At 38.3% G+C, this 25,790-nt stretch overlaps 1 protein-coding gene across 2 annotated transcripts in view; it reads left to right on the top strand.

The window, feature by feature from the left end:
- The window catches only part of LOC127652695 (trinucleotide repeat-containing gene 18 protein-like), a 105,873-nt gene extending 80,340 nt beyond the window's left edge, over positions 1-25,533 (top strand). The window contains exons 18-30 of one of the 2 annotated variants that reach the window (XM_052139004.1): positions 862-1,104; positions 2,198-2,601; positions 2,995-3,120; positions 4,844-4,985; positions 5,934-6,051; positions 12,765-12,840; positions 17,055-17,163; positions 18,053-18,169; positions 18,981-19,136; positions 19,473-20,770; positions 20,889-21,125; positions 21,286-21,360; positions 21,451-25,533. In XM_052139004.1, the coding sequence (XP_051994964.1) occupies positions 862-1,104; positions 2,198-2,601; positions 2,995-3,120; positions 4,844-4,985; positions 5,934-6,051; positions 12,765-12,840; positions 17,055-17,163; positions 18,053-18,169; positions 18,981-19,136; positions 19,473-20,770; positions 20,889-21,125; positions 21,286-21,360; positions 21,451-21,657 (3,308 nt within the window). In that variant the 3' untranslated portion in view covers positions 21,658-25,533. Of the gene's footprint in view, positions 1-861; positions 1,105-2,197; positions 2,602-2,991; positions 3,121-4,843; positions 4,986-5,933; positions 6,052-12,764; positions 12,841-17,054; positions 17,164-18,052; positions 18,170-18,980; positions 19,137-19,472; positions 20,771-20,888; positions 21,126-21,285; positions 21,361-21,450 lie in introns of both variants that reach the window. The other variant, XM_052139003.1, reaches the window with a different exon arrangement.
- The last annotated feature ends 257 nt before the right edge of the window (positions 25,534-25,790 follow it).

Here is a 25,790-nt window from a genome sequence, read left to right as displayed (position 1 = left end):
CCCTAAAGCTCTGTGGGTTTGAAAGTTGCGAGATCCTGGCAACCCATCTTAGTATGAGACCAGGCTTTGTCCCCCACTGGTAATCTTGTGTAGTGGTGGGTGGGCTGCAGCATTTTAGCAAGAAGACATTAATCTAGAGAAAGTCATCTTCCATGGTGCTATATAGAAGATGGGAAATGCACTATCCTGAGTGCCAGAATGATCCATTAGGGTTAGTGATCTAGTATTCATTGCTATGCAGATTGAATTCAATGGTTTGTTTCATACCGCAATTTTAGGACTTGCAGATAAAATGGTTATTATATGTCAGATATTTTTTATTTAATTGCCTGGGATTAAAGACCTCATCAAATTTCTTGACAATTTTCTGTCCTGCGGTTTCTTTTGGCAACTGGAAGTTTAGGCAGGATATATCAAAAAGGTCATTAAAAATAGGCTATATGCTGTAGTTATTATAAAGCCATGATTCATGATTTGCTAGTCAGATCCAAATGGTATTACGGGTAGGGACATACTCGTTCTAGAGAGCATTTGTTTGGACAAAAATGTGTGTAGTGCAGCATGAGCCATTCAATAGTTTTTAAAAGAGAGCTACAAAAATTTAAATATTTATATCTGTGAAAAGTGAAGTTTGACGACTTTTAGATTCCACTAGAATATTGATGGCTTCAAAAATAATATACATGGACTAAAAATCCACAAAACTCCAATTTGGTTTCTTGGGGTCTTTAAGCACTTGATTAAATGGCAGATGATTAAAATAATGGGTTATATCATGGGTGAATTTAAACTTTATTCAGTTCTGAAACTTCAAATGTTCCAGCAATATGTATTAAATATTCTTCTTCCCATCGTTAACAGAATATTTCACCGAGGGGGATGATTATGAGGATGATGATGACGATGAAGAGGATGAGTATGATTATGAGCTTGATGAGAGTGATGGGCTGTGTTCATCATCCATAGAAGAGAGTGGGCTTGGTCTACTGGCACGCTTTGCCGCGAGTGCCATCCCGAGCCCCATTGTCACCAATCCACTCTCCATTGTCCAGCTGGAGGCCAAACAGAAAGCCAAGAAGAAAGAGGAAAGGCAGAGCCTTCTTGGTAAGAAAGTGCTCTTCCTGCTAGGATTGTATGTTGCATGTATTTTTCTACACTTATCTCTCATCTCTCCAATGTGAGATCAGCTGCTTTTCCAAGCCCTTGGGACTTGAATTCCCAGGTGACAAGGTGATGATGCATTGTTATTGGCTGTCATTTGTCATGCGTGTGTGTCTGTCTGAGTGTGTGGGGAAATTGAAAGGTGCTGGCAGATGAAAACACATTGTGTGCTTAGAGCAGTCACTCAGTAGGGGTGTTATTCAATATAGACACCCATCAGTTGTGCCCCACCTTGAGAATAGTGTCATTATCCTCTTACTGTGTGTATGGTTGTGTGTTTGCTGCGCTGTACGTGCTCACTGCGAATGCAACGCTGACAGGCCTTGCTTTGATGAGGTTGTGCTGTGATCTAGAGCGGGTACCCAGCAGCGCACGCGACAGGCTTGCCAGCAGAGGCCAATAGCCCCCTTCATTAACCATTCCAAAACCCTGCAACAGCGCCCAAGCAACTTATTTCTGCTCCCACATCTGGCCCAGTTTATTTCTCACATGTGCAGGGTTTTTTTTTTTCTCTGCATTCATAGTTTGCAAATGATGAGTGAACAGATGTAAATGGTTTATAGTAAACAGTGCAGTATTTACATCACTGGTATTTGTTTAATAAAAGGCACAATCTGCCCTACAAAAGCAAGACGCGGTAACTTCGCCAACACTTGGTTGTTTTAATCGAGCTACAGCATGTTTTTGCAGAGTCCAGACTCCAGCTACAGTTTTATCTGTCTGTCCTAGTATAGACACAATATGTAATTGCATATTTGAAGGAAGGACGTCAGCTGAGTAAGTGTTCAATACACATCTCTGTCTTTTGGAGCACACGCAAAACGGCCATGGCAATTGTGGTCTGATGAATATGTATACTTGCTGGACAAAGCAGAGTTACAAAGCATTATCTAGGTCTGTTAGTCCAACTTTATTAAAATCTGACTTGTACAATTTCTTTTGGGCTAAACATGACATTTAAAAATTATTGTTGTTGTCCAACTGAAGTGCATGTAACCATGCTGTCTGAAGTCTGGTTGTATGTTCTGGATTGTAGGTACAGAATTCGAGTTCACTGATTCCGAGAGCGATGTTAAGTCAAGAAAGAAGTATCCATCTCTGTTGCATGGTAAGCGGTCTGCTCCCGAGCTCCCTCATCTACCACCGGCGAGTGTCATGTGTGACGAGTCCAGCCCCAGCAAGCGTGGCCGCAAGCCAAAGAAACTCAAGTCTCGCCGGGAGTTAACTTTCGACCTTACTGCAGACGGAAGCGAAGACGAACAGTGGACACGTCGGAGGAGTGAACGGATCTTCCTCCATGATGCCGCCCAGTCCAATCCTATCTCCCCGTCCAACAAAACTCCTCTTCCGCTCACTCCTAAACCTGCCCGGGGGCCCAAACCATCCCTGCAGAGCCACAAGGAGCTGGCCAAAGCCAAGGAGGTGAAAGACCCCAACAAGGTAAGTGCTTGTTTTATTGATGTAGATCGAGTCCCGTGTGCCAACCGCAATGAAACAGCCAGAGTGCTTGATATCAGCAGGTGTCCTGCTACATTTGTCGGACAAGAATGCCTCCCGCTGTGAGTGTCATGTTGTTGGGCACAAAAGGATGACTGCCACTTGCCAGGCTACAATTACCAGCTATCACCACTCCTCCCTCTGCATCCTCCCTCAATCTTTTTATAGTGCTCAGTACATAACTGCCTATTAATGTTTACTTGCACATCAGATGTTGTTGAATGGCTGTAATGTCTGTGAGAACTAGGCTTGATTGTGTCTTGCATTTGTATGAGTCTTTTCTCTCTTGTCTGTGCTGATGGTTTGCCTTTGTCTCTTGTGTGAATGTTCTAGAAGAAGAGGATTAAGGAGACTCCCCTGTGTCTGCCCCCACCACAGCTCTCTAGTACACCCACTGAGCATGCAGCAGCACTCCCTTTCAGTCCAGGGCACAAGAGCAAGTTGAAGGCCAAAGCTAGAGAGGTATCAGTTGCTTGACCTGCTGGCATTGCCATTCTGTGATAGACTGATATATCGGCCATAGCGATTTTTCGGCAGCTATGTGAACATTTAGAGATTATTGTCAGACATTGTCAAACCTGCTTGCTTGTCTGTTTAAATGGTAGTTCCTTCTTGTCAACTCAAAGTCTACCTGCATCCGTGAATGATTAGAAAATAAGTGAATGAGTGTATTCAATAATCTTTTTTTTTTCTGGCCCATTTGGCATCATTAAATTGTTATGTATTTGGGTAGATGAAATTAGAAATATAAATTTTTTGGAGAAGTTGACATGTCCTGAGATGTGATGTGCTATAATCCATAGCATTGGAAAGTCTTTTTTATTTTAGCAACTCAGTTCGTTCAGACTTTTTTTTTTTTTTACGTTTCGAACAATTGACACATTTGACAACTATACAGTGTTCAAACATCCCCACTCTGCATTTTTCAATTTTGTTATTTGAGTAAATTGGCCGTTTATTATTTTATAGGTTCTGTCAGATGTTATTGTTCCAACATTAAAAACATCACTAACAATACTGTTGCCAATATTAAAAAATAATGGAATTATTATTAATTTTATTAAATTATTCAAATTTTATTAACAACATTGTTGCCATTTCATAGTTTTAGTCCTGAACAAAGATCTACCAAAGATTTGCAAATCGGTTCAGTCGCTTCATTAAAATAATTGGTTCAAAAGAACAATTCATTTGCAAATTGTACATCACTAATACATCTAAAGCTATTGTAAACAGCATTTTGCTAATTCTTATTTAATATACATCCAGCATTTATGACAGAATTTTCTTAAACATAAACGATATGGCAACCAGTTATTGGACCAAGATATGAACTTTCCCATATACTTTCATACTAGCATTTTAAACTGATGTCAACATGTTCATGAGAAAAAAAATCCATGAATGCCCTGCTTTCTAGATATCTGCCATTGAAAACCCCTTATCAGTTTACTACTAATGATATTGATGACAAAATATGCTACTTTTGTTGATCTCTCCTAACTCTGCTGCCTGTTAGTATGTAAGATACATAAAATAATAAAATAATATCACTGCCAAATTATAAATATTTGAAATAAACTAGCAACCATTTTTTTATGCTTGTGAATCTGCAGCGAAAAGGATTAGAATAATTTTACCTGGCAGGCTCAAGGCCCCTCTTGCATGGCCTGTTGGGAAAAGCCTTGCATTTAAATGAGACATCCCTGCCTCACTCTGTATGGGCCTGCCCTCCTTACATACCATGCCCAAAGGGAGCGAGGTGAGATGGGCAAGGAGAGAGAGAGCAAAAAGGGGAGAATGTAGTGGAGCAGCAAGCCTAATTAGACTGCACACACAGCGGGAAAGCAGTAAAATTAGCCAAACGCCATCTCCCTCCATTCATTTTCCCACCACCTCTACTTGATTTTGAAGCTCTCTGCCACTGATATTTTTTCATCTTATGTATAAATCACATTATAACACAACGGGAACTCCTCTGGGGTATTTGCCGCATTTAAAATCAAGAAATCCTACATCTCGCAAGCTGAGCTTGCTACTCATATAAATAGGTTTTACTGAATCAATTCTCATCTATTAAGCACATGGGTCTCATCTTTTAGAACTGAACCAACAATGGATCCGCGTTCAATATTTTGTATTGTCTCAGGAATTGGGGCAAAATGTGCTTGAATTACTCCTGCAGGCTCGATGGAAGGGCGGTGCTGTCAGTAAATTGATGGAAAGTATGGCTGCTGATGAGGACTTTGAGCACAACCAGGACAGCAGCTTCTCAGAAGACGAGAATCCTTCCATGAGCGCTCCGCCTGAAAGACCCTGCACCCCTGGTGAGACACGCACAAGTCTTTTCTGCAGAATTCTGCTTTTACAGCAGGATTACTCCTCAAATATATGTACATACCTACATATATGCATACTGTAAATATACAATTAAAATGACATTTATTACAAACATTTGTGCAAATGTGATTCAGTTTCACTACTGTCATATGAACAAGGGGTAATGCCTGATAAGTTTCACAAACCTTCAAGTACACAAAACAATTCTCGCTTCATTTCGAGTCAGATGTGACTGAAAGTGAAGACTTGCAGTTCAGTAAGTGAATCAGATTAATCACTCTTGATTTAGTGAGTTAAATCAGTGAAGGATTCAAACATTGTTTGGATCGATTAATTAATTGAACTGGCTTATAAGAGTCATTTGTTAGTTAACCGGATTGCACATGTCACACTGTATGTTCACTTTTGAGAGCAGCCAGTGAGCACAACAGAAAGACATGGTGTTTTTATCGTTATTTTGCAGAACCTGCTTTTTATCTCATCACATTAAATTCAGACTGCAAGCTCTCAATTTGGGTAAAATATAATAATCTGGAGGAAACACTGACGTTTATAAAAACGCACACATACTCCACCTCATTCACATTCCCTCATGTCAGCAAGACCGCTGAGCTCTTTTCCCCAATGCTCTTCCATTTTTAATTGCTGTTTTACGAATAAATCAGACTTAATTTTCTTGGCCGCATGCAATTAAAAGTTAATGTCTTTTGAATGACGTGAGGGAGAGGTAATTTCACAGCTTATCTTATCTTAATCCACCATTAAAAATCAGAAAATCGATTCGGCCTGATTGCATTCGTACGTTAATTGGATGAGCTTACACTTGTTTTCTACAACATTTAGGCAACGATGAGATGGCTCAGACTTTAGAGGCACAAGTTTGGACACGTCTTCCTCTTTTTAGCCGTGCTTACCTCCCTCTGTTTCCTCCTCAGCCCCCCGGAACTGTGTCATTAACAAAGATGAACTGCAGGATGGATTACGAGTCCTCATCCCTATGGATGACAAACTCCTGTATGCCGGACACGTCAGCACAGTTCACTCTCCTGACATGTAAGAGACCCCACCCAAGCTGTTTTCATTCTGTTTTATGCCATGTTTTCTGTATACTGTTCTGTTTGCCTATTGAAGTTTATTTATAGACCACAAAAGTGGGGTTACAGAAGTAAAAATCTCGTTCAGAATAGTCTAGCAATTGTGAATGCTTTTGTTGAAATGATAAGTGTTATTTCAGACAAAGTCCTACACTATTGATTAATGCAGCAAGATCCACCAATCAGTGAACTCAGCAGCTGGGGTTCCATCTATGTATTTTTAAGTAAATATAGGGAGGTTGCATAAAAAATACTGGATGGAAACACCAAGATGCAAATAAAGTTTCCAGAATGTGCTCAGAAAACTTTGATGGTAATAAGCCTAGTGTTCAATGATGCTGGGAATCACAGCAAATATGGTTTTTGCAGGTTAATTGAGGCATTATATTTGTTATTTGCTTGCTATCAACCTAATGTTAGTTCTGTGGCATTAGGGCTTAAAAGTTCTAGTTTTATTTCTGATAAGGAAAAACAGCCTAATTCAATAACATAATTTTCAGTTATTTGGGCTAATTATACATTTAATTCATTACCCCATAAGATTACTTTACTTGTACCTTTGTGTTTTTTTGACAGATTTTCAGAATTTTACTTTGAATGAAATGGTCTCAAAGATTGTTAGTTTGGTTCAGAGCATAGAACTCTTTATTGAAAAACTTTTTGAAATGGCTGTGGAGAGCAAGTAAGGGGAAAAAAAACTTCTGGAATTAAGGCTGTAAAACAAGTGGACATTCACTGTTGTGGTCTATTTCGCTGTAGCTCTCTGGCCATTTACAGGTTAGAGGAAGTTAAATATTGCCAGTTTTCCATTTGTAAGGTCCTGTTCGAAGTTCTTCAGTGAGAAATCTGGAAGTGCACCATTTTGTTTGGTCAGGAAACAGAAGGGGTTTGAATAGACCTTTTTCACACTCTGGGTTTTGGAACACGGAAGTAAATGTTTGCAGGGTAAACTTCTACATCGGTGAAAGGGAGATCACAGCAAATATTATTTTCACTTACCCATTTACTCCAAGGGCAAAATAAAAAAAATCTACTATTACGTTTGAATGACTTTCCAGGAGAAAACATAAAATAGAGAGTTGTGAATTAAGACAGTCAGATGGAAGATGATTCCAAATGTACTGTACTGTACTGTCACTCTCAGCAGCTGGAATCAAAACCCCCTCACAGCTGTGGTAATTCTTTTTTTTTTTTTAACTAATTCCAGGGTAATATAACACACAGCATAATGTTATAAACTTAATCAATATTAAAAAAATATATCATATAAAAAAAAAAGGAGAGATTTACACTGAAAAATGGAAATGCATCACCACAGTCTGTGATAAAGGTCTATTGTCTTGAGGGACAAGACGAGAGAAAAGGGCAGTTTTGCTTTGTTTGGATTTTGTATGCATTCTGTAGTCTTCCATGTCCTATTATCCACTTGGATGAACAAGTTTTAGTCTATTGAGGGGTAAGGGACATCCTCTCAAAGTCATTTCTATAAAGGCTAATCTCATTTGGTGAAAAAATATCAAAAAGTTGCAGCATCTAGTTGGGGAAACTTTAATGAGAGGGGCTCTGTTGCGTTCCTGCCATCTGTGAAGCATGTTGTCCTCATGTTAGTTTCATTAGAGCAAGGACACACAGCAGCTCAATGATTGTGTTTAGCATTCAGCTCAGAACTTCGTCTTCCACTTATCAATCTGAGAGGGGGAGCAGCCATCATTTAAACACCCATCACAATCCTTCCACCGATCTATGAGCCAGAGAGGTCAAACAATAGTCTACCGAGGGGGATGCTAGTTCTTCGGGTGTCTGGGAAACCTGTTTGAAAACAATAATCAATTAACAATAATCATTATTTTTGCAGTTCTGATTGGTGTCTCAAATGGCACAAAAATTATACACTTAAACAGGTTATTTACAAAGCAGTAAGGCAACACTTTAGCTGTTAATTTACAGTAGTATTGCATGAAATAATTAGAGAGATTCATCATAATGTGGCAGTGAAATATCGCTCACTCTTTCACTCTGACTGTGTGCGTGACTCATGTACTAAAAATAGCTTGTTCCAGCTAAGGAAGGTGCCTTTGTGCAGGACTCTATGCTTGACTCTCGTGTCTGTACCACTGATCTTCAAAGTGGGTGTTTTGGTGTGACTATTATAATTGGTAGAGAGAGAGTATTTTATATGATGAGAACAAGAGTCAGGCGCTAGCATGGAGGGCTTGACTCGAACAGTTTGCTTGTTGTCTGTCCTGCCCTCTGGAAATGTAATTCTGTGGCAGCATGTGCTACACAACATGCATCTAGAGATTGAAAATCCATGTTTGGCCACTGAGATGTTTATTTGCCTCCGCTTCTGCTGCTGTTTATAAGCCTCGCCTGTCTTCATTAATGGTGCCTGTTGTGGAGAGGCTGGGCTTCTGCGGATATGAACATACTTGCAGTTCATGACAGCGGACTGCTTAATTGTGCAGTCAATAATTCACACAGCTAATGATGAATTGTAACTGAATCTAATCCAGGGAAAGGAAACCTGTCTGATCTCTGCCTGTGCTTTCATGAAGCCTTGTGTGTCCATTTCTAAAAATGTTCTTTAATTGCATTTTCGATAAGTGGCTCTGTATAAAAATAGAAGTTTACCACAAAAATTCTGTCTCAAAGATTTTTGAATGTCACCTCTTGAGAGGAAATGTATGTGGCAAGTTGCATTGTGTGTCTGTATATAACTATTTATTTTGTGCAGTTTTCTTAATTGATCTGTATATTGAGAAATCAAAAATCCTGTTCATGCTTCTTTGCTGAAACAGATTAAGAAGCATGTATTTATATGAAAAGTTAATTTATTTATTGAGAAGTTTTGTCAAGATAATATACATCTCAGGGGTCAGTAAATATAATGACATTTAGTTGCAAGATATGCAAACGATAATGCACAGTCAGACAGTAAGTATAGCAAAACAGGTTAATCAGGTCCACAACGTGGCTTCTTATTAAATGAATGAATAAAAGGATGTAAAATATTGATCTGTACATTTTAATTATTTGATCTTGTGAGAAGATCACAGAGTGCTACAAGAGACATTACACTACCACAGGTAGTGTTGGAATCTGTTGCAGCAGACAACGGTCAGTTTTACAGTTTAGCAAAATCTAAATATTTGACTTTGGAATGTTTTGATTTGATCAGATTCAAATATTCCAAAGATCTTTGAAATGTACTTGATAAACAACAAAATCTTGATGGATAAGAATCAAGTATTCCAGAGAGCTGTTATTTAAATGTAATTCATAAATAAATATAGATTGAAAGACAGACAACATTTGTAGGGCAAATTTAGCTAAATAGAAGAGGATAAACTATTTTCAACAAGAACATTTATTGCCATTATAAATTACTCCATACTGACCATTAGTACAAAACACCTTCCATTCCACTGACGAACAAAAACACATTTTAACATTCCCATATTGTAAACCTATATCGGGCAAGCCATCCACAAACATGACAGATATTTAACCCTGCTACATGTGGCCTGAGCCCCCTGAGGCAGCTGCTGTGAATTTATCCCAGGCTTTGCAGACACAACCAATCAGGTTTGGCTGGCAGAGTCCTCCCCCTCAGGCCAGCTTCAGGAGGAAGCGTTCTGGGGAGACTGTCCCACATCACCTCCCAGGTCCATGTCACAGTAATAAGGCTGCCAGTCAGTGATGGACACCTCAGAAAGCTGGCTCTGGTTCATACTTAAACTGCAGGCACCCTCATGAATCCAAATGAAAAAAGGCCAAACATCCAACTGTCAGAGTGTTTTTTTTTTTTTAATCGGAAGTCCTATCTCGGCCGTCACACATGGAGGCCTGATATATGTGTGCTCACACCCTGTTATTTGATACAGAGTGAACTGCACCTTAAAGGGCCACCTACCATGTTCTCTCTTTTTCCAATAACCCATACGTCTCCTGTCCCCTTGTATGTCATAAGGACTACATTTATGATACCTTTATGGTGCTTTTGCATCCCTTCAGAAGCTTGAATGCTACAGTCCCCTTTCTTTGTAATTGCATGGGTGAAAAGTTTACCAGTTCATTCTTTTGAAATTTCTTCTTTTGTGTTCCAAAAAAGAAAGTCATACAGGTTTGGAAAAAAGTTAGGGTGAGTAAATTATTGAATTTTCATTTTTGTTTGAACTATTCCTTTTAAGCTGGGATTGGCTCACTGGCGGGCCTGAGAATAACAAATTATCAAAATATTAATAACTACAGTCTTGGCCAACACAAAATATTTATCATTTTAAAGCTTAGAAGCTTTACTTGACAATGCCTGTAGCCATTATCGCCAAAACTGAACAAGTGCTTTGAAATTTACAGACAAATCAGAAATGTTCTGTTTTGATAATGTATTAATAATGTTGCACTGTACATATTATTGTAATTGGTAAAAACGTGTAACTGATAAAATAGGCAAATAATGCTAATAATGTCATTGGAAAGCTCTCAAAGATTAGAATGCATCCAGCCTATATGTTTTACTCACAAACAAAAATATAGCAAGTACTAGCTAAGTACATGCTTTTGACATTTACGTTTCATGTTAAAAGGTGTTGCTTATATGATGCGTTTTCACTTATAATTTCAAGAAAAATAAACAGAACATTAAATATAACATACCATTACTTGGAGGATGGGATTCCTGTGAAAACGAGCCCACATGCAACTTCATCGGAAGCATAGATAATAAGATAATCCACACCAAACACAGTGTGTGCACAGAACATAATGTGCAATCTGGCTAATAACACATTAGCTTTCCTGGATCAGAATACTTCATTGGAAATTTTGTAGTACCTTGTCCAGTGTCATGAAACACTAAACCAATCGTAATATGGTGGAAGTCATCCAAATATGGCCAGAGAGGATCGTTCACACTAATTACATTTGGCCACCAGGAGATGGTGCCAAGTACGTGACACAGACTCAACGATGGCTCAAATGACACAGATATGCATGCTTTGGGGAAAAGCATACCTTTAACCATTGTTATGTAATTAGTTATTTTTATGTTTTATTTGTTTGGATAGGCTTTGGGATACTTGAAGACATTTTTGGACACTAGGATAAATAATCTTTGTAATGCTATACTTTTGATTGCTTTGTTGTATCAACACCAAGTTTTACTCCATTTCAGGTGACATGATTGGGAACACAACAAAAGCAGTTTTTCAGAGCTGCTTAATTTACACCCTTTGATATACGTTCAAATCATAAAAATAAGAAAATATTTGTTTGTTTTTGTAAGTTATAAGCCTTTAATTTTGGGCATGCATTTGAAACAGGAAATCTTTAAAAACACCTTCAGATCTTAAAGGGTTAAATCTTGATACGTTTGCATGGTTGTACACTTTGACAGTGGAAACAGTAATTGTTCTTGAGCTAGTAGTGGGCGTTGCAGATTTTTCTGACGTGACAAAATGCCAACTTCCTGGAATAATATTCCATGTCTAGAGAGAGAGAGAAGCCTATGTTTGGGATTCTGATGTGCCTATGCACTGACTTACCCTCTCCTACCTTCTTTTATTCCTTTTTTTCCATTTGTGTCAGAGCTCATTTTGGATCTCACATGTGATATGTCAAAGAACTGTTTGACTTCTCTTGCATATCCCCACTGCACTGACTTTTTGACAGTAAAGACAATAAAAGAGCCGCAAAAGGATAAACTTATCAGGCAAGGAATTCAAAAAAGAAAAGAAAATAGGGCACCCCCTCCAAATTTCATCCCTGAGGTCAAGCATGAATAAGGTGGGAGAGCAATTGGCAAGAAAGCCAGGCTCCAGTGGGCATTGTGAATAAAGGCCGGTTCAAAGCTCTATAGTTCTCAGAGGAGCCCTGTCTGCATGTTAGAAGTGCTTTTGGGCTGCTGAGTCTTTTGGTTTAGCCCCTCTGCATCTCTCCACTACAGCCCACTGGATATATTCTTAGACAAAACCATTATGCACAGAGCACAGTTTCTGTAAACAGATTTTGTATCCTCACGTACTGTGCTTTAAAGTCAACAAAAAAATGAAAATGGACAAGATTTACCTTCTTAATACATGTTGCTGGACTTATTTTTCATGATTCATCAGAGCAAGTTATAAATGCGTGTCCTTGTAATCCTTCAAGAAAATGTAATAACTTGCTCAGTCACTGAAATGACTTTCCTTTGCAACTGACATCACTTTATGTTAATGTTAACCAATAGCCATATAACTGTAAGCATTCTTTTATGCTACTGATTTTGGTAATGTAGTCTTTATTAAATCTTGCCAATAGTTATCAGTAATTTAATATTCTTAAGCATAATCTTCAGATTGCGGTTGAAAAGCCACCTCAAAAGTGAGCACTGGGGTTTCAAGAGTGAAAATAATCCGCCACAATAGACTCCAAACTTTAATTTAGGTTTAGCTCCATTCTGGAATAGAACGTCCCATCAATTCCCGTTGGATAAAATCGAGACCTGTCCTACATTTTTGCCCTTGTGCATTCTTCTGTTTCACTCAGAAGTATGTCAAATTATTTAAGTTAGATTGGTTGCAAATGCTGTTTTATGTTGACTTCAATATTTCCAGAACAACAGGAAATGTATACCCTTTTTTTGCCCTTTTTATAATTCGTATTTGGTTCATAATGGTGTGTCCTGTCTTACAGATACAGTGTGGTGGTGGAGGGCGAGAGGGGGAACAGGCCACATATCTACTGCCTGGAGCAGCTGCTACAGGAGGCGGTCAGTACACAACACTGCCCTGCACCAGTCACTGACCCACATACACGTTACGGCTCACCACAGCGTGCCTGTTTTTTACTCCTGGCACACTCCTCAGCTTCCTCTCTGCTAATAGGCCTGAGGCAAGCTGTAATATAGTAGCTGTTTAGCACCTACCCCTGCTGTTAAGCCGAGGGCATGTTTATCACCAGTACATATGTCTTTCAGAGCATGTGAGCGGAACGATCAGAATTTCACTGGAGTGAGGAACGCATTTCACGAGACTGCGATCAGCCCCGTTCCGGCTGCTCGCAAGGTGCTCAATTTCCGTTCCAAACAGAAAGCACTACATTTCGTGTGTGGCCACATTAATATGTATTTGCTTCTACACTGACAAATATCTGGTGTTGGTGGCTGTATTGGGTCCAAGATTTCAAACAGAGTGGATTATCAGAGATTAGACAGCGTTTAAACTCTGTGTGATTCACGAGCTGATTGTGGTAGGGGTACATATATGGGTCATTATACGAAAACGTGCCATTTTGTGTCCCTCAGAAAAAAAGCTCTGTAAATCTTAATAAACCATAAAACAAATAAAATATTTTATAATTTAGTTTCCATAATATGTCTCATAATATAAGAATAAATTAATTTCTGTATCTTTTTGTTTTTAAAGGATTTTAATCACATTTTTGTGCAAAGCATCTTGCAGAAATGTTGAAAATGGCCTGTCCCTCAGTATGATTTTTCTACTTCTACTTGCTATCGAGGCCAAAAACGTCAAACTATCATAAAAAAAACATATACTTGTATAAAGCCTCTTGTCAATGAAAATGAAAGTGTCAGTTCATTAGTCATGAATGGATTTTATTCTTAACATGTCAAATTGTGAAAAATAAAAACACAATTTAGTCGGGTCCTTAGGTTCTCGTCAACCCTGTTACTTTTTATGAAAACACCTCTTTAAAGATAATGGACTGTTCCAAAAGTTGTATCAGTTCCGGGAAGTGACATCATCTGCCTTTCATGAAGTTGATGGTAGAAGACAAGTAAGTGTTCTCTTCTTTTTATGAATTTTATTTGAGTTTATGTCTGAAAGATGGGGACACGCTCATTGTTTCAGCCCTGTTACCATAAAAGCATACGTTAAAAAGTTATTTGTACATATTTAAAAATGTACATGTATAACAACATTTAAGCCTCTCATTAAGGCACATAATGTGGTGTCATTACCTATACCTCATGGCTAGTAATGGCCGGCAATAAAAATTTTCGTCAACCCTGTTACCGTCAACCCTGTTACCATTCCAGGGTAACAGGGTTGATGAAAGTATGATTTTGTGTGTCTTACCCATGTTGTATACCCAAGAAGGGTTAAATAAAGGGCAACTGGACTTGGTACTTCCATATCTGAAGATGTTTTGCCTCTCATCCAAGAGGTTTCTTCAGTTCTAAATGACTGATGGGGAGTGCCAAGTGTACCTATTAAGCCCACCAAAATCTAAGTTTTTTTTTTTTTTCATAGATATTGACATAGTTTATAAGAAAAATCATTCGTTAAAATGCAAGATTAATCTCTCATTTGAAAATGTATTAATTAGGTAATGTACAATTTAGAATATAAAATTAAGATAATTTAGGAATAAAGTCAGAAGTCTGGCATGGGCTTAATTGGTACTTTGGCACCATTTAAGCCCGCATGTGTTCCAAATAAGCCCACATCCTCATTGATTCACAAAATGTAAAAATGAATTGATTTAGTACTTTTTATTGTGCCCACATTGAGAAATGTTACGTTTTTTTCATTTAAGCTTAGCTTGTATTGGCTTTTGTGGCACTGTACCATTTAAGCCCATCTTTAAAAAAAAGTTAATTTATGAAAATAATCTTCTCTACAAAACAAGTTATGATGTATTTATTTGTAAATGAATGTAAAATGAATCACAAAACATTTAGTGTTTGCAGTTCACATGCTTAATTCTTTGGCAGTCCATCTTTCTGTAAGGCTAATGGTTTGACCTAGAGATTAGCTTTGAAGCAAGCTAGTAAAACTCATCTTTCCATTTAAAGGAAAATGATATAAAATGATAAAGTATTATTTGTTCATACACAAAAAACAATACATTTAACTCTTACTTGACATAATATCAATGTAGTTACCAAAGAAATTGCTGAAAATTGCAGAAATGTGTTGATTTCTGAAGGGTCCTGAAACACCAAAGTTTTGAGGTGACTTTGTGTGAGGTCCCCTGATACAGCATGCACATGGGTGGGGCTAACTCAACATTGCCAAACATGTTCAATTGATCATTTAATTGCAATGTAATTAATTGTTTTAATAAAACAATTGGTTTACATTTACATCCGCAGAATCATCATAATTTTTCATAATTTTTATGCTAAAATATCTCAAAAGAGCTGTCTCCAAAATATGCTGATTAGTCATGTTGAATTAAAGGTTTATGAATGTCCAATTAAGACTCCATTACACCCATAACTGTTACTCAAACAAGCAGTATAACCAATACGGTAACTGTTGTCAACCCTGTTACTGATGTGTCAACCCTGTTACTTGTATAATATTATAATATTTATTAATTTTTCACAGTATATTATATTTGAACTATACATGTATTTAAAACCTTTTCAAAAAGTAAATAATATGTCGGTAACAGGGTTGACCAAACACACACATTTATGTTGGTTATATGAAAAAAGTAAAAAAAAATAAGATGGCCTGAGATGGCACGGCACATTTTCCTGAGAGGTAAGGATCTACTTCATCCAAAAAGGGGCTTAAAGATTTTCAAAACAGTACTTTGAAAATCAAACAATAAAAGTGGGAAATGGCACGTTTTCGTATAATGACCCATATGTCTGTTAAGTAAAATAATTTTATTAGGCTGCCAAGGACATCTGTAAGGTTTACAGTCAATTCTCACAGGATAAGCTATGTCTGTATAAATCACAGAGATGAAAGTGTTGACTGCCTTGACACACTGCAGTCACAAGTAACTGACCCATCAGAAAATATATGCTATTTAGCTGTGCTTATTAATTATGAAGTAAGTATTAAACATGTTCATATGTATCTGGGATTATTAGAAAAAATTTACTTCAATATCTGGCAAAATAGAACAGAACTGGTTACATTACCAAGCCAGTAATCCTACAGTACACTCTTGAAACTCTTTAAAAACTAGATAGTCTTTTAACATTTATGTAATTTTATTTGTCTCTCCTGAAAAATATTTTGTGAAACACGGGGCTCAACGCAATTTTTCCCATTCACTATGCTCAAATCACAAAATTAGGACTTGTTTCTAATTTTCCTAATCAAAAGAAATCGTGCTCGTTTGTTTCTCATGCATCACTCCATACACAACAGCTAGTATTAGATGACTTTTGAAGCATGTTTTAAATTTTTTGGTGTCTTCTCCATGACCAATAGTCACTTGCTGAAATTTAGAAATAATGATTAAAGGGTTCAGCAATGCAGATTGACTGGCTTTTTACCAAAATATCAATTCCCATGGGATAAGAATAACAGGGATTATTTTTTACAGAGCATTTGATAGGTAAAAGGCTCAATTGTGTTAACCAATGTGGGATCGCGAAGCCCGCAAAAAGTCCAGAAAGATTATGGACATGAACGATTAGCACAGGATTAAACTAAATTAGAAGCTCTGGTAATTAGGCTGTTACATTACCCCACATAAAATAACTATATCAAAATAGGGCAGAGAGAACAAGGCTATTTTTTAGTAGCCTACATCAAGGCATTGTTTGTGCAGTTGTTATTTGCACCATTAAATATTAGGTTGTATGCCAATATGAAGAGGGATTTTTTTGTACCTGATTTCTTCCTTATTTCATGCCGTTCTGCTCCAACATTGCTCTTGGTCATGAGTGATGACTTTTGAACTTGAGTGCTGGAGTTGAGCGATCGCACATGAGCGAATATTTGAGCGGAGTGACAACTCGCTCCACTCCACTTACATGCTCTGCACTCTTGACTACTGCCTTCCTAATGTATCTGGTAGCAGACCAGTGCCAAAAGCAACCTTAACAATAACAGCCTCTCTAAGATGGATTATATACTCAAATACATTTCCTCACCAGAAAATTCTTCATTAGTTATTCAGCTTTGCAGATAGATGACCGCAAAGTCTCACACCATGAATGCACGCAGGTGTTGATTTTAATATTTCTCTCTCACTACCTCTGTTTTACAGATTAGTGATGTGAAACCCCCCTCCATCAGATACCTTCCCCAAGGGACCAGGATTGCAGCCTACTGGAGCCAGCAGTACCGTTGCCTCTACCCTGGCACTGTTGTAAGAGGTAGGGCTTGCCTGTTCCACACCTTTTACAGGCTAATAGTACCTATTAAAGGGATAGTTCACTCAAAAAATACAATTATGTCTTCTACTCACCCTAATGTCATTCCAATTCTGTATAATTTTGTCATCTGTGGAAAAGACACTTTAACCACAGTAAAAGTAATTGTTATGACTCGTGCTATATATTCATAGTCTTCTAAAGCAATACAATAATTTTGTGTGATGAACAGAATGAACTAAGTCGAATTCACTCTTAAATCAGTCATATTAATAAAGTAAAGCACTTAAATCAAATATGACGGCTACAGCGATAACATCCAGCCTCATTGGTTCTCATCATGTCTCATGAGTAAAGAGTATAAATAATGAGAGAGGATGAGGACCAATGAGGTGAATTTTATATGAAGGCAGTGTATTACTGCATCTATGTTTCTGAGAGGAAAATACATACAAATGTCCACTATTCTCTGAACTGAGGCTAAGTAAGAGAACCTTTCAGAGTACAGGCTTGTTTCATTTCCTTTAATCTAAATCTTTTAGCCAAGTCCATAAGCACTGCCAGATAAACTGAGCTGGAGATTGAAGGATGATGTGGTTAGCTACATGTGGAGCTCTGCCCTATTATTATTTATTTTCCCTCCTGCTAAGGAACGGAGGTAGCCGGAGACTTGTCAAGAAACTCTTAAAGGGATGTTGCTGCTACTGCTGCTGTCAGCCAGTGTGAATGAAAAGGCCCTGTATGAATCCATGCAGCTTCTACTGCAATGCTTAGAAATATGTGGCTGATCTCTCTTTGCGCAGCAGTATTTGCGGTTTCATTCAGTAGAAACATAAATTGAGGTGATCCACATTCTTTTGCGTCAATCTTCAACCCTGTTACATGTCCCCAGGGAGTCCAGACATGGAAGAAGTGGACGACTTGATCACAGTGGAGTTTGACGATGGAGACACTGGACGGATCCCACTCTCGCATATTAGGTTGCTGCCGCCGGACTACAAGATTCAGTGTGAGTATTCAGCAAAGTAGAGAGTAAAAGCCAAAGCACGAAGGAGTGCCTGAAACATTACCTGAATGTCAAAGTTATATAAAAACCCCATATCTGCTCTGTTTGTTTTGGATTCCATGCAGCCACTGATTTTGTTTGGTTTTGCTCTTGAAGCTTGATGATGGATTAAGTAAAAGAGATGTTTTTCCTTCACCTGCCAGTGGATTGCTTATGATTGATAGTGAGACAGAGTGGTTTGAAATTATGTGCCATATTAAAGAGCACTTTGTAAATATTAATGTCTGTGTATTTATGAAAATGTTTGTTATTACTTTCAAAATATGTAAAAGTAAAGGATTTGGAAATTTGCCAATAGTTTGGTTTGACACTTATTTTTTTTTATTTTTTTTTTTGCTGTTTCATACATGAGCACATTGGATAAAATATTTACAAAAAATTCCAAACTATTTAGGTGTTTACATGCACAACAATACACTGATAACTGTAAAGAATGAGAATTCCAAAAATCTGATAACGCAAGATGACAGCTTTTACTCAAGAAGTTATTTGTTTTTTCTCTGTTATTGATGTCGAATCATAAACAGTCATGCATTTGTTTATGAGCACATTGGAGAAGCCGGTAAGAATGTCAGTAAAGGTTTTTAGATGCAGAGCAAAAACAGGGTAATGGACAAACAACCTGTGTGCTGATCAGCTTTCACAATGAAAGAAAACTATACAAGGCATTTACATGACCTTTCACACTTATTAAGCATAATAATGTGTAAACATGTTCAATTATATTTTGTAAACTGAATGAATGTCTTAACAGGTGCAGAACCATCCCCTGCCCTCCTTGTAGCCAGCACTAGAAGACGAGGAAGGAAGTGCAGTAAGGATGTCCCTGAGGGCAAAGAGACGCCTCCCAAAAACACAGAGTCTACTCCAAAAAGTAGGGGTCGAGGGAGAAAACCAAAACCAAAGCCTGGTAATTTCCCCTTCTTAGACCAAATACTTGCCCTTGCTGAAATTTAAGCAGTTACAAAAATCAGAACGGAGTTTGTTTTCTTTGTAAAGGTGGTTATTGCTTTGGTTTAAATTAAACTTCAAGCAGTCAGAACTGGTTATACAGAAATTAGAAATGTTGTGATCTTGGAAACATGGATTAAATTGGTGGTTTCATAGATTTTAAATAATTTTTTCATGGTTGGAAAAAGGCTTACTGCCAGAACAGGAACTGCTTTCAGCCTTCCAGCATTCTATGTAGGTTAGTGTGTTTTTGGTCTGGCATATTAAAAACCTTCCCTCCTGTACTGCTTTCCAGAGCCTGAAGTTGCTCCAAAGGAGCATGAAAAGACTGATACACCGGCCCCAACACAGGTCCCCAAGAGGCCCCTGTCCAGTCAAAAAAGCAGCCCACGGCCAGGTAGAAAAATTAAGCTAGTTGGCACAGCCGGCTCCTCCATCCCCATATCTAATGAAAGCCAGAAGAGAACCACAGGAATCAAGCCCCCAGCTAAAGTGCGTTCCCAGCCACAGTCTGTCTACTCTCCACAGCTCTATGGAAAAGTTTTGTCTGTGGATCTCTATAATGAGCCCTCCACTTCTCTGGCATCCTTTATTTCCAACGAGACAGCGAGTCCCACAGGGAAAGGAAAGCCAGTCAAGCGTTTGCGAAAGGCAGAGGAGGAGACATCAGGGTTTGGTGTAAAAATGCATCGCAAGCAACCTCAATCTGAGATCTTGATCAAGCTTGACCATGAAGGAGTCATGTCACCCAAAACCAAGAAGACCAAAGCCTTGATGATGATGGAGGGACAGAACCTCGCCAAACGAGAGAATAAGTCAGTGATTGGCATCAGCTACACTACAGTATCCGCCACCACTGATAAATCATTGAAAGCGAAGACCAAGCCGGTTGATGCAGAGCCCCTTATTGCAGAAAGCATGTCCACCTATTGCGTTCGTAAGCTGGGGAGTGGCAGTGATGGACTGATGAAGGTGAGCAAATCTGTGGAAAAGGGAAAGAAGAAACTAGAGTGTCCCAACTGCAGTAGTAGTAGTAGCAGCAGCAGCTCTGAATCGGATGGAGAAGAGGAGCATGGGGCCTCCCAGGAAAAGAAGCCCAAACAAGACTCCAACAGCTCACGGGCATCAAGCCACACCTCCTCCAGCTCTTCAACCAGCAGCTCCTCATCCTCAGCCGGATCCCACTCTTCCTCCTCATCTTCATCCTCCACCACCACCAGTGATGAAGAATCTTCCTGCAGCTCAGATGAAGAACATGTCACTGTTTCTCAACCATCTCCTCCTTTGGAGGAGGTGCCACCTCAAGAGGAGGAAGAAAATACAAAGGCAAAAACGGGGCCTTCAGCCAACATCCATAAGCTCCAGAAGCAGCATGCTTCTTCCAGCCAACAGCATCACCAGCAACAAAAGCCCCAGAAGCAGCAGAAGGTGAAGCAGGGTGTTGGTCGCCCTAAAAGACGTGAGGGAATCCATCTCCCAACAACTAAGGAGCTGGCAAAACGACAAAGGCTACCCTCTGTAGAGAACAGACCCAAGATCTCTGCTTTCCTTCCTGCCAGACAGCTGTGGAAGTGGTTTGGAAAGCCTACACAGGTAAGTTGATAGATTTTAGGGTTGTATAAAAGCCAACTTGAGAAGGCGCCACTATATAATGTGTTTTTGCTTTATTACAATTCCACTAGAATACAAGTTTTCTTTCAACTTTTGACAGAGGCGGGGAATGAAAGGGAAGGCAAAGAAGCTTTTTTACAAGGCCATAATGCGTGGGAAGGAAATGATCCGTATTGGAGACTGCGCTGTGTTCCTGTCTGCTGGACGACCGAACCTCCCCTTCATTGGACACATCCAGAGCATGTGGGAGTCCTGGGGAAGCAACATGGTGGTCCGGGTCAAATGGTTCTATCATCCCGAGGAAACCAACCCTGGAAAGAAACTTAATGATAAAAAGGTTCCTTTTTTTCCTTGTGCTCAATAAACCAGTGCAATATGTGTTGCAGATGTAAAATGTGTTTCAATGCTCAAGTCATTATTTGAAAATAACACTGGATTTGTACTTTTATCTATCCAAGTCTTTCCTTACTCTGGGATCTTACATTTTTGTTTGGCAGAACTGGGATCAAATGTCTGGCCAAAGTCTTCCTGCTGTTCTGCAAGCTTCCAACCAGAGAAAAGACTTCATGGAGGTAAGAAAATCAATGCAGTAAATCGTTTGATAATCTTTGTGTTTGTGTAATAAAGATTGATTGATCTCCATTTGCTGTTGCTTTTTCTAGCGGGCGCTCTACCAGTCATCTCACATTGATGAGAATGATGTTCAAACCATTTCTCATAAATGTCTGGTAGTCAGCATTGAGCAATATGAGCAGATGATTAAAACAAAGAAGTACCAGGACAGTGAAGACCTCTACTACCTGGCAGGCATTTATGAACCTACCACTGGAATGATATTCAACACGGATGGGGTTCCCGTCATTTGCTGAGGAGCAACAAATTATGAAATATGTGGAACTAAGGAATAAGATACCAGACACAAGGGCTAGACAGATTTGTTGGCTTTATGCAAAGTCCAGCTCATCCAACAAGTATGGAAAATGTTCTAACAAAGACACAAACACTCACAACTGAGATCAGAGTCACTATCTGACTGAAGGCTACGTTAACAGATGTCATACCTATAACATTCATGTGATGCTTTATGTTTTCAAGTCAATGGTAACTTGGAATTTCTCAGTATTGTAGAAATTATGTAAAACCTATTCGGAATTCGACGTATACTTCTTTCCCGTTAATGGAGCACCTTGTGTTGTCCACTCTTACTTGATCCGTTGACTTGAATGTGATGGACAAATTATGTCTTTGGACTTCTGCAGTTAAGGAATCTCCGTTTAAGAAAGCGAAGAGGAAAATGTAACAAAGAAACTGAAAACATATCCAAAATGTCTTTTTAAGGTCAACTGCATCTGCACCGCTGCACCCTTTCGTCTCGTCCGTCACCAGTGCCACTGGATGGAGATGACTCTACTTTTGCTGCACTAAGTCTCCAGGGTAAGAAACGTGTTTGGAACCAGCTTTCTTGGCCCTGGGAACAATGCATGGAAAGAGTCATTTAAGCTGACAGGGCATGTCACACTTGCAGTTCCTATCTGCCCAGAGAGCCATCTCAACCACATGCTCTGTTGTCCAGTGTACTACTACTAAGACCCCTGCAAGTACTCAAAGGGACAAGGGCTGGCTAATGAACTTGGACAAGTAAAATAACAACAGACTTTTAGCTGAGGCCCACATGAGGAGTACTTATAAAAAAATAAAAATAAAAAAAAAGGTCTCCCCACGTCCTCATGACCCAAAGACAGAACTATGGTCTGCAAGCCTGCAAGAACTGTTTATTCAATGGAAAAAGTGAGTCACATTTCCAACCAAGCAGCCCGAAAGATCTATCTGAATATTTATACTATACTATCCCTCAGCCACGGAGGCCAGAAAGGTATCTTTTAATGAGTCAAGGGCTCTACAGGGACAGTTGATTCAGAGACATCATGCAGATGACCCTGTTTGTAAAAACATGCATACACGCTATATACGATATGGACAAATATATTTTATTTTCGTGTACCATAGTTTTATGTGACAGTACTTTTTTTAAACCAGAAAAAGAAGAAAAAAGCTTTAATTAAACTGTGAATAAAATGTAAGACAACAAATATCAGGAACTAGTTTATGCGCAAAGACCTTGTAAGTTGTTTCTGGAACCTTTCTCAGATGCCCACTACATTGACGACATATGTAATGTAATCGTGATATCAAAATAACTATTACAGGACAAATTGTTGGTGGGATTCAGTTGTCCCATAATGCAGTTTTACAACAGAAAGCACTTAAATTCTGCCCTTGATCTTACACAGGACAGACTTCCCTCGACAATCCCCTGCGCAGGTGGGCGGGGAAAACATTTCTGTTCTCTCATTGCTTCTCGGGGTCAGTGAGAGATATTGAGATGAAGAATGACAATTTTCAAAGCACCGTATAATCAGTCTATGCTCGCTTTTTGTATCTGTTGTACTTGGCTTTTATCCCAAATCTTCCCCACAGAATTATCCCAAATCTTCCCACAGAAAGCAATTACATCTCATGCATGAAAGCACTTTCTTAGAATAAACAAATAGCTGAGCAGGTCAGAGCAAGGCACAAGGTGACGTTATCTGTTAGTGAAAGCTGAAAGCTGAGGTAATTTTGTCTTTCTAAATATAATTTTTTTTCTTCTGGTTCATGGCCTTAATAGCCTTAACCCTGGTCCCTAAAGGCTGCTGCATGCTGGCAGAGTGTTGTATTTGAAAATAGGTCCCACTGATTGATATATACAAAGAATGTGCCATCAGTCATCAGAGGCTTTGGCATGCTGTTAGGACCAGGCTATGTATTCGCTGCTTCTCTAATCAAGACCAGTCAAATGTATTTGATTTATGGCTTCATTGTATGCTGATCTGGCTGAAAACACTGTTTTTAAGCCTTGCAAACACCTTGTTATCTTAATTGTGATAATGATTCATTATCTGTGCCTCATTTATATGGTTCAACAGAAGTATGATTGTCTCTCCTTTTTTTAGATTGGAGACGTATTTGGCGAATACGTGTTTTGTTAGATGCTAGGAAGGAAAGTGTTCTTGTGCATTTGTCATGTCTTTTAGACAGATACTTTTAAACAACAATTATTATATCTGCATTGATTTTTATAAACATGTAGTTTACAGGATATATTCAAAACACAAGTTTATTAGCTGCATTTGATTAGAAATTTCTGCAGTTGCCTTCCAGTTCAGTCTCCATCTTTATTTTTTATTTTTTTCATTATATCCAGCCAAATTTTTCTACCTCCCACTTTGGTATCATGTTTTCATTTGAAAGTTTCTCTTAGTGGTATTTTTACACTCATGAAATGTCACCATGCATAGACTTTTTAAATCATGACCTGTTTTTAAGTTTATGAATACCCCAAATGACTCTTCCTGATTCTTTGTTGCTTTGTTTTTATTTTTCCCCCATTTTTGAGGGAGTATAGAGAGATCAAGAAGGGTATGGACACTAGATACTTCCAGTCTTAGTTATTGGGAAAATATTCTGCCTACTCCATATTTAAGAAATACTTCTGTATTTTAGAAATGTGTTGACACTATTATAGATAGAATAACGGTAATAATTGAAATGTCTGGATTATTATTTTTTTTTTTTCATGTGCATTTCATAACATTGCCCAGTCTCTCTTAAAGAGATGATATCTTGTTGATATTCAATAGGTTGTATTTCTTACCATGTTTTATCATTGTGTGGGGTCTTGAGGTTTTGAACAATATTCAGCATATTCTGTTTGACCGTTTAATCACCTAATTTGGTTGAGAATTTTACACGTACCCAAAGCCTATTTGAATGCCAAATAATCTTAAAATGCACATAGAATCTGACACAACTTTACACAAACTGATTTGATTTGACATGGATTTGAATACAGAATTTATTTTGTGTTGAACATTTGCTTGTTTATAGAGTTGTACAATTTAAGTGCCCCTCAAAACAAACGTTTACTCGGAGCTTGAGTCAAGCTGTAAAGCACTTTTTAGAGTATTTTTGTCTGCATGTTTTAGAAATAGCATATATGCTTCTAGAAATAATATTAGAGCAATCAACTAAAAATATATATTTTGCTTATTGTGACGTAGTGTAAAGTGAATGGAGATCAGAGTCTATCCCTTTCCCCATCAGGTCACTGTATGAGTCAGTGGCCTCTGCTGGTAGCATTCATGAGGGATGAATTGGTGATGTCCTCTGCTACTTGTCCAGGATCCGTTTTAAGTGTCTCTTATGATGTGTAAGGTTTAACTGGCATATTAGAGAAAACCATGTATAGTCTAGTAGATGCTTAATAGAGCTCACTATTTGCATGATTTTTATTTTTGTAAATCATTGTTTTCTTTCTTTATGACATTCCCCCTCTCAGAGCAATCGTCCTCCATGCTTAATGTGCAATACTGCTGAATTTGGATTCTGTGAGGTAGCTGCTAGTGAGGGAAGGATCATGATCATGAATGTGGGAGATGATAGAAAGTTATTGTGGACTGGAGGCTGGTCCTTCACTGGTCTTCATCAGCTGTTCCTTCAGCATTGGTAAGGTCCTGTTACAAAAAAAAAAGAATAATAATAAAATGTTAAAAAGCTATAGTTTTGAAATTATTTGAAATTTTAAAGGTTCATCAAGGTTTTGTAAATGGTTCTTTTATGAGAGGGGGAGATAAGTATGGAGATACTTTGTACACACATTTAATCTTGTAAAAAAAAATACAAAATAAATTTCTAAAAAACTGAAACCAATATTAAGATTGCTGTTGACTTGTGTGTAAACTTAAATGGAATTGGATTTTTTTTTTTTACAGATGCAACCAGCATTATCAGTGTTTTTCGATTCTTTAAGTGTCTCAGTATTTTCTAGTTGATCAATAAACATCATGAAATGGAATCGAATTTGTCTCCTTTTGTTTTGATTGTCAAAGGAAACGTTCACCCTAAAAAGGAAAATTCTGTCAATTCATTTAACCACATGTTGTTAAAAAAACATGTCACTTTC

This window comes from Xyrauchen texanus, chromosome 12 (genome assembly GCF_025860055.1).
Source record: "Xyrauchen texanus isolate HMW12.3.18 chromosome 12, RBS_HiC_50CHRs, whole genome shotgun sequence".
Taxonomy (NCBI): Eukaryota; Metazoa; Chordata; class Actinopteri; order Cypriniformes; family Catostomidae; genus Xyrauchen; species Xyrauchen texanus.
Note: the sequence above shows the minus strand (reverse complement) of the source record. Positions and strands in the feature narration are given on the sequence as shown.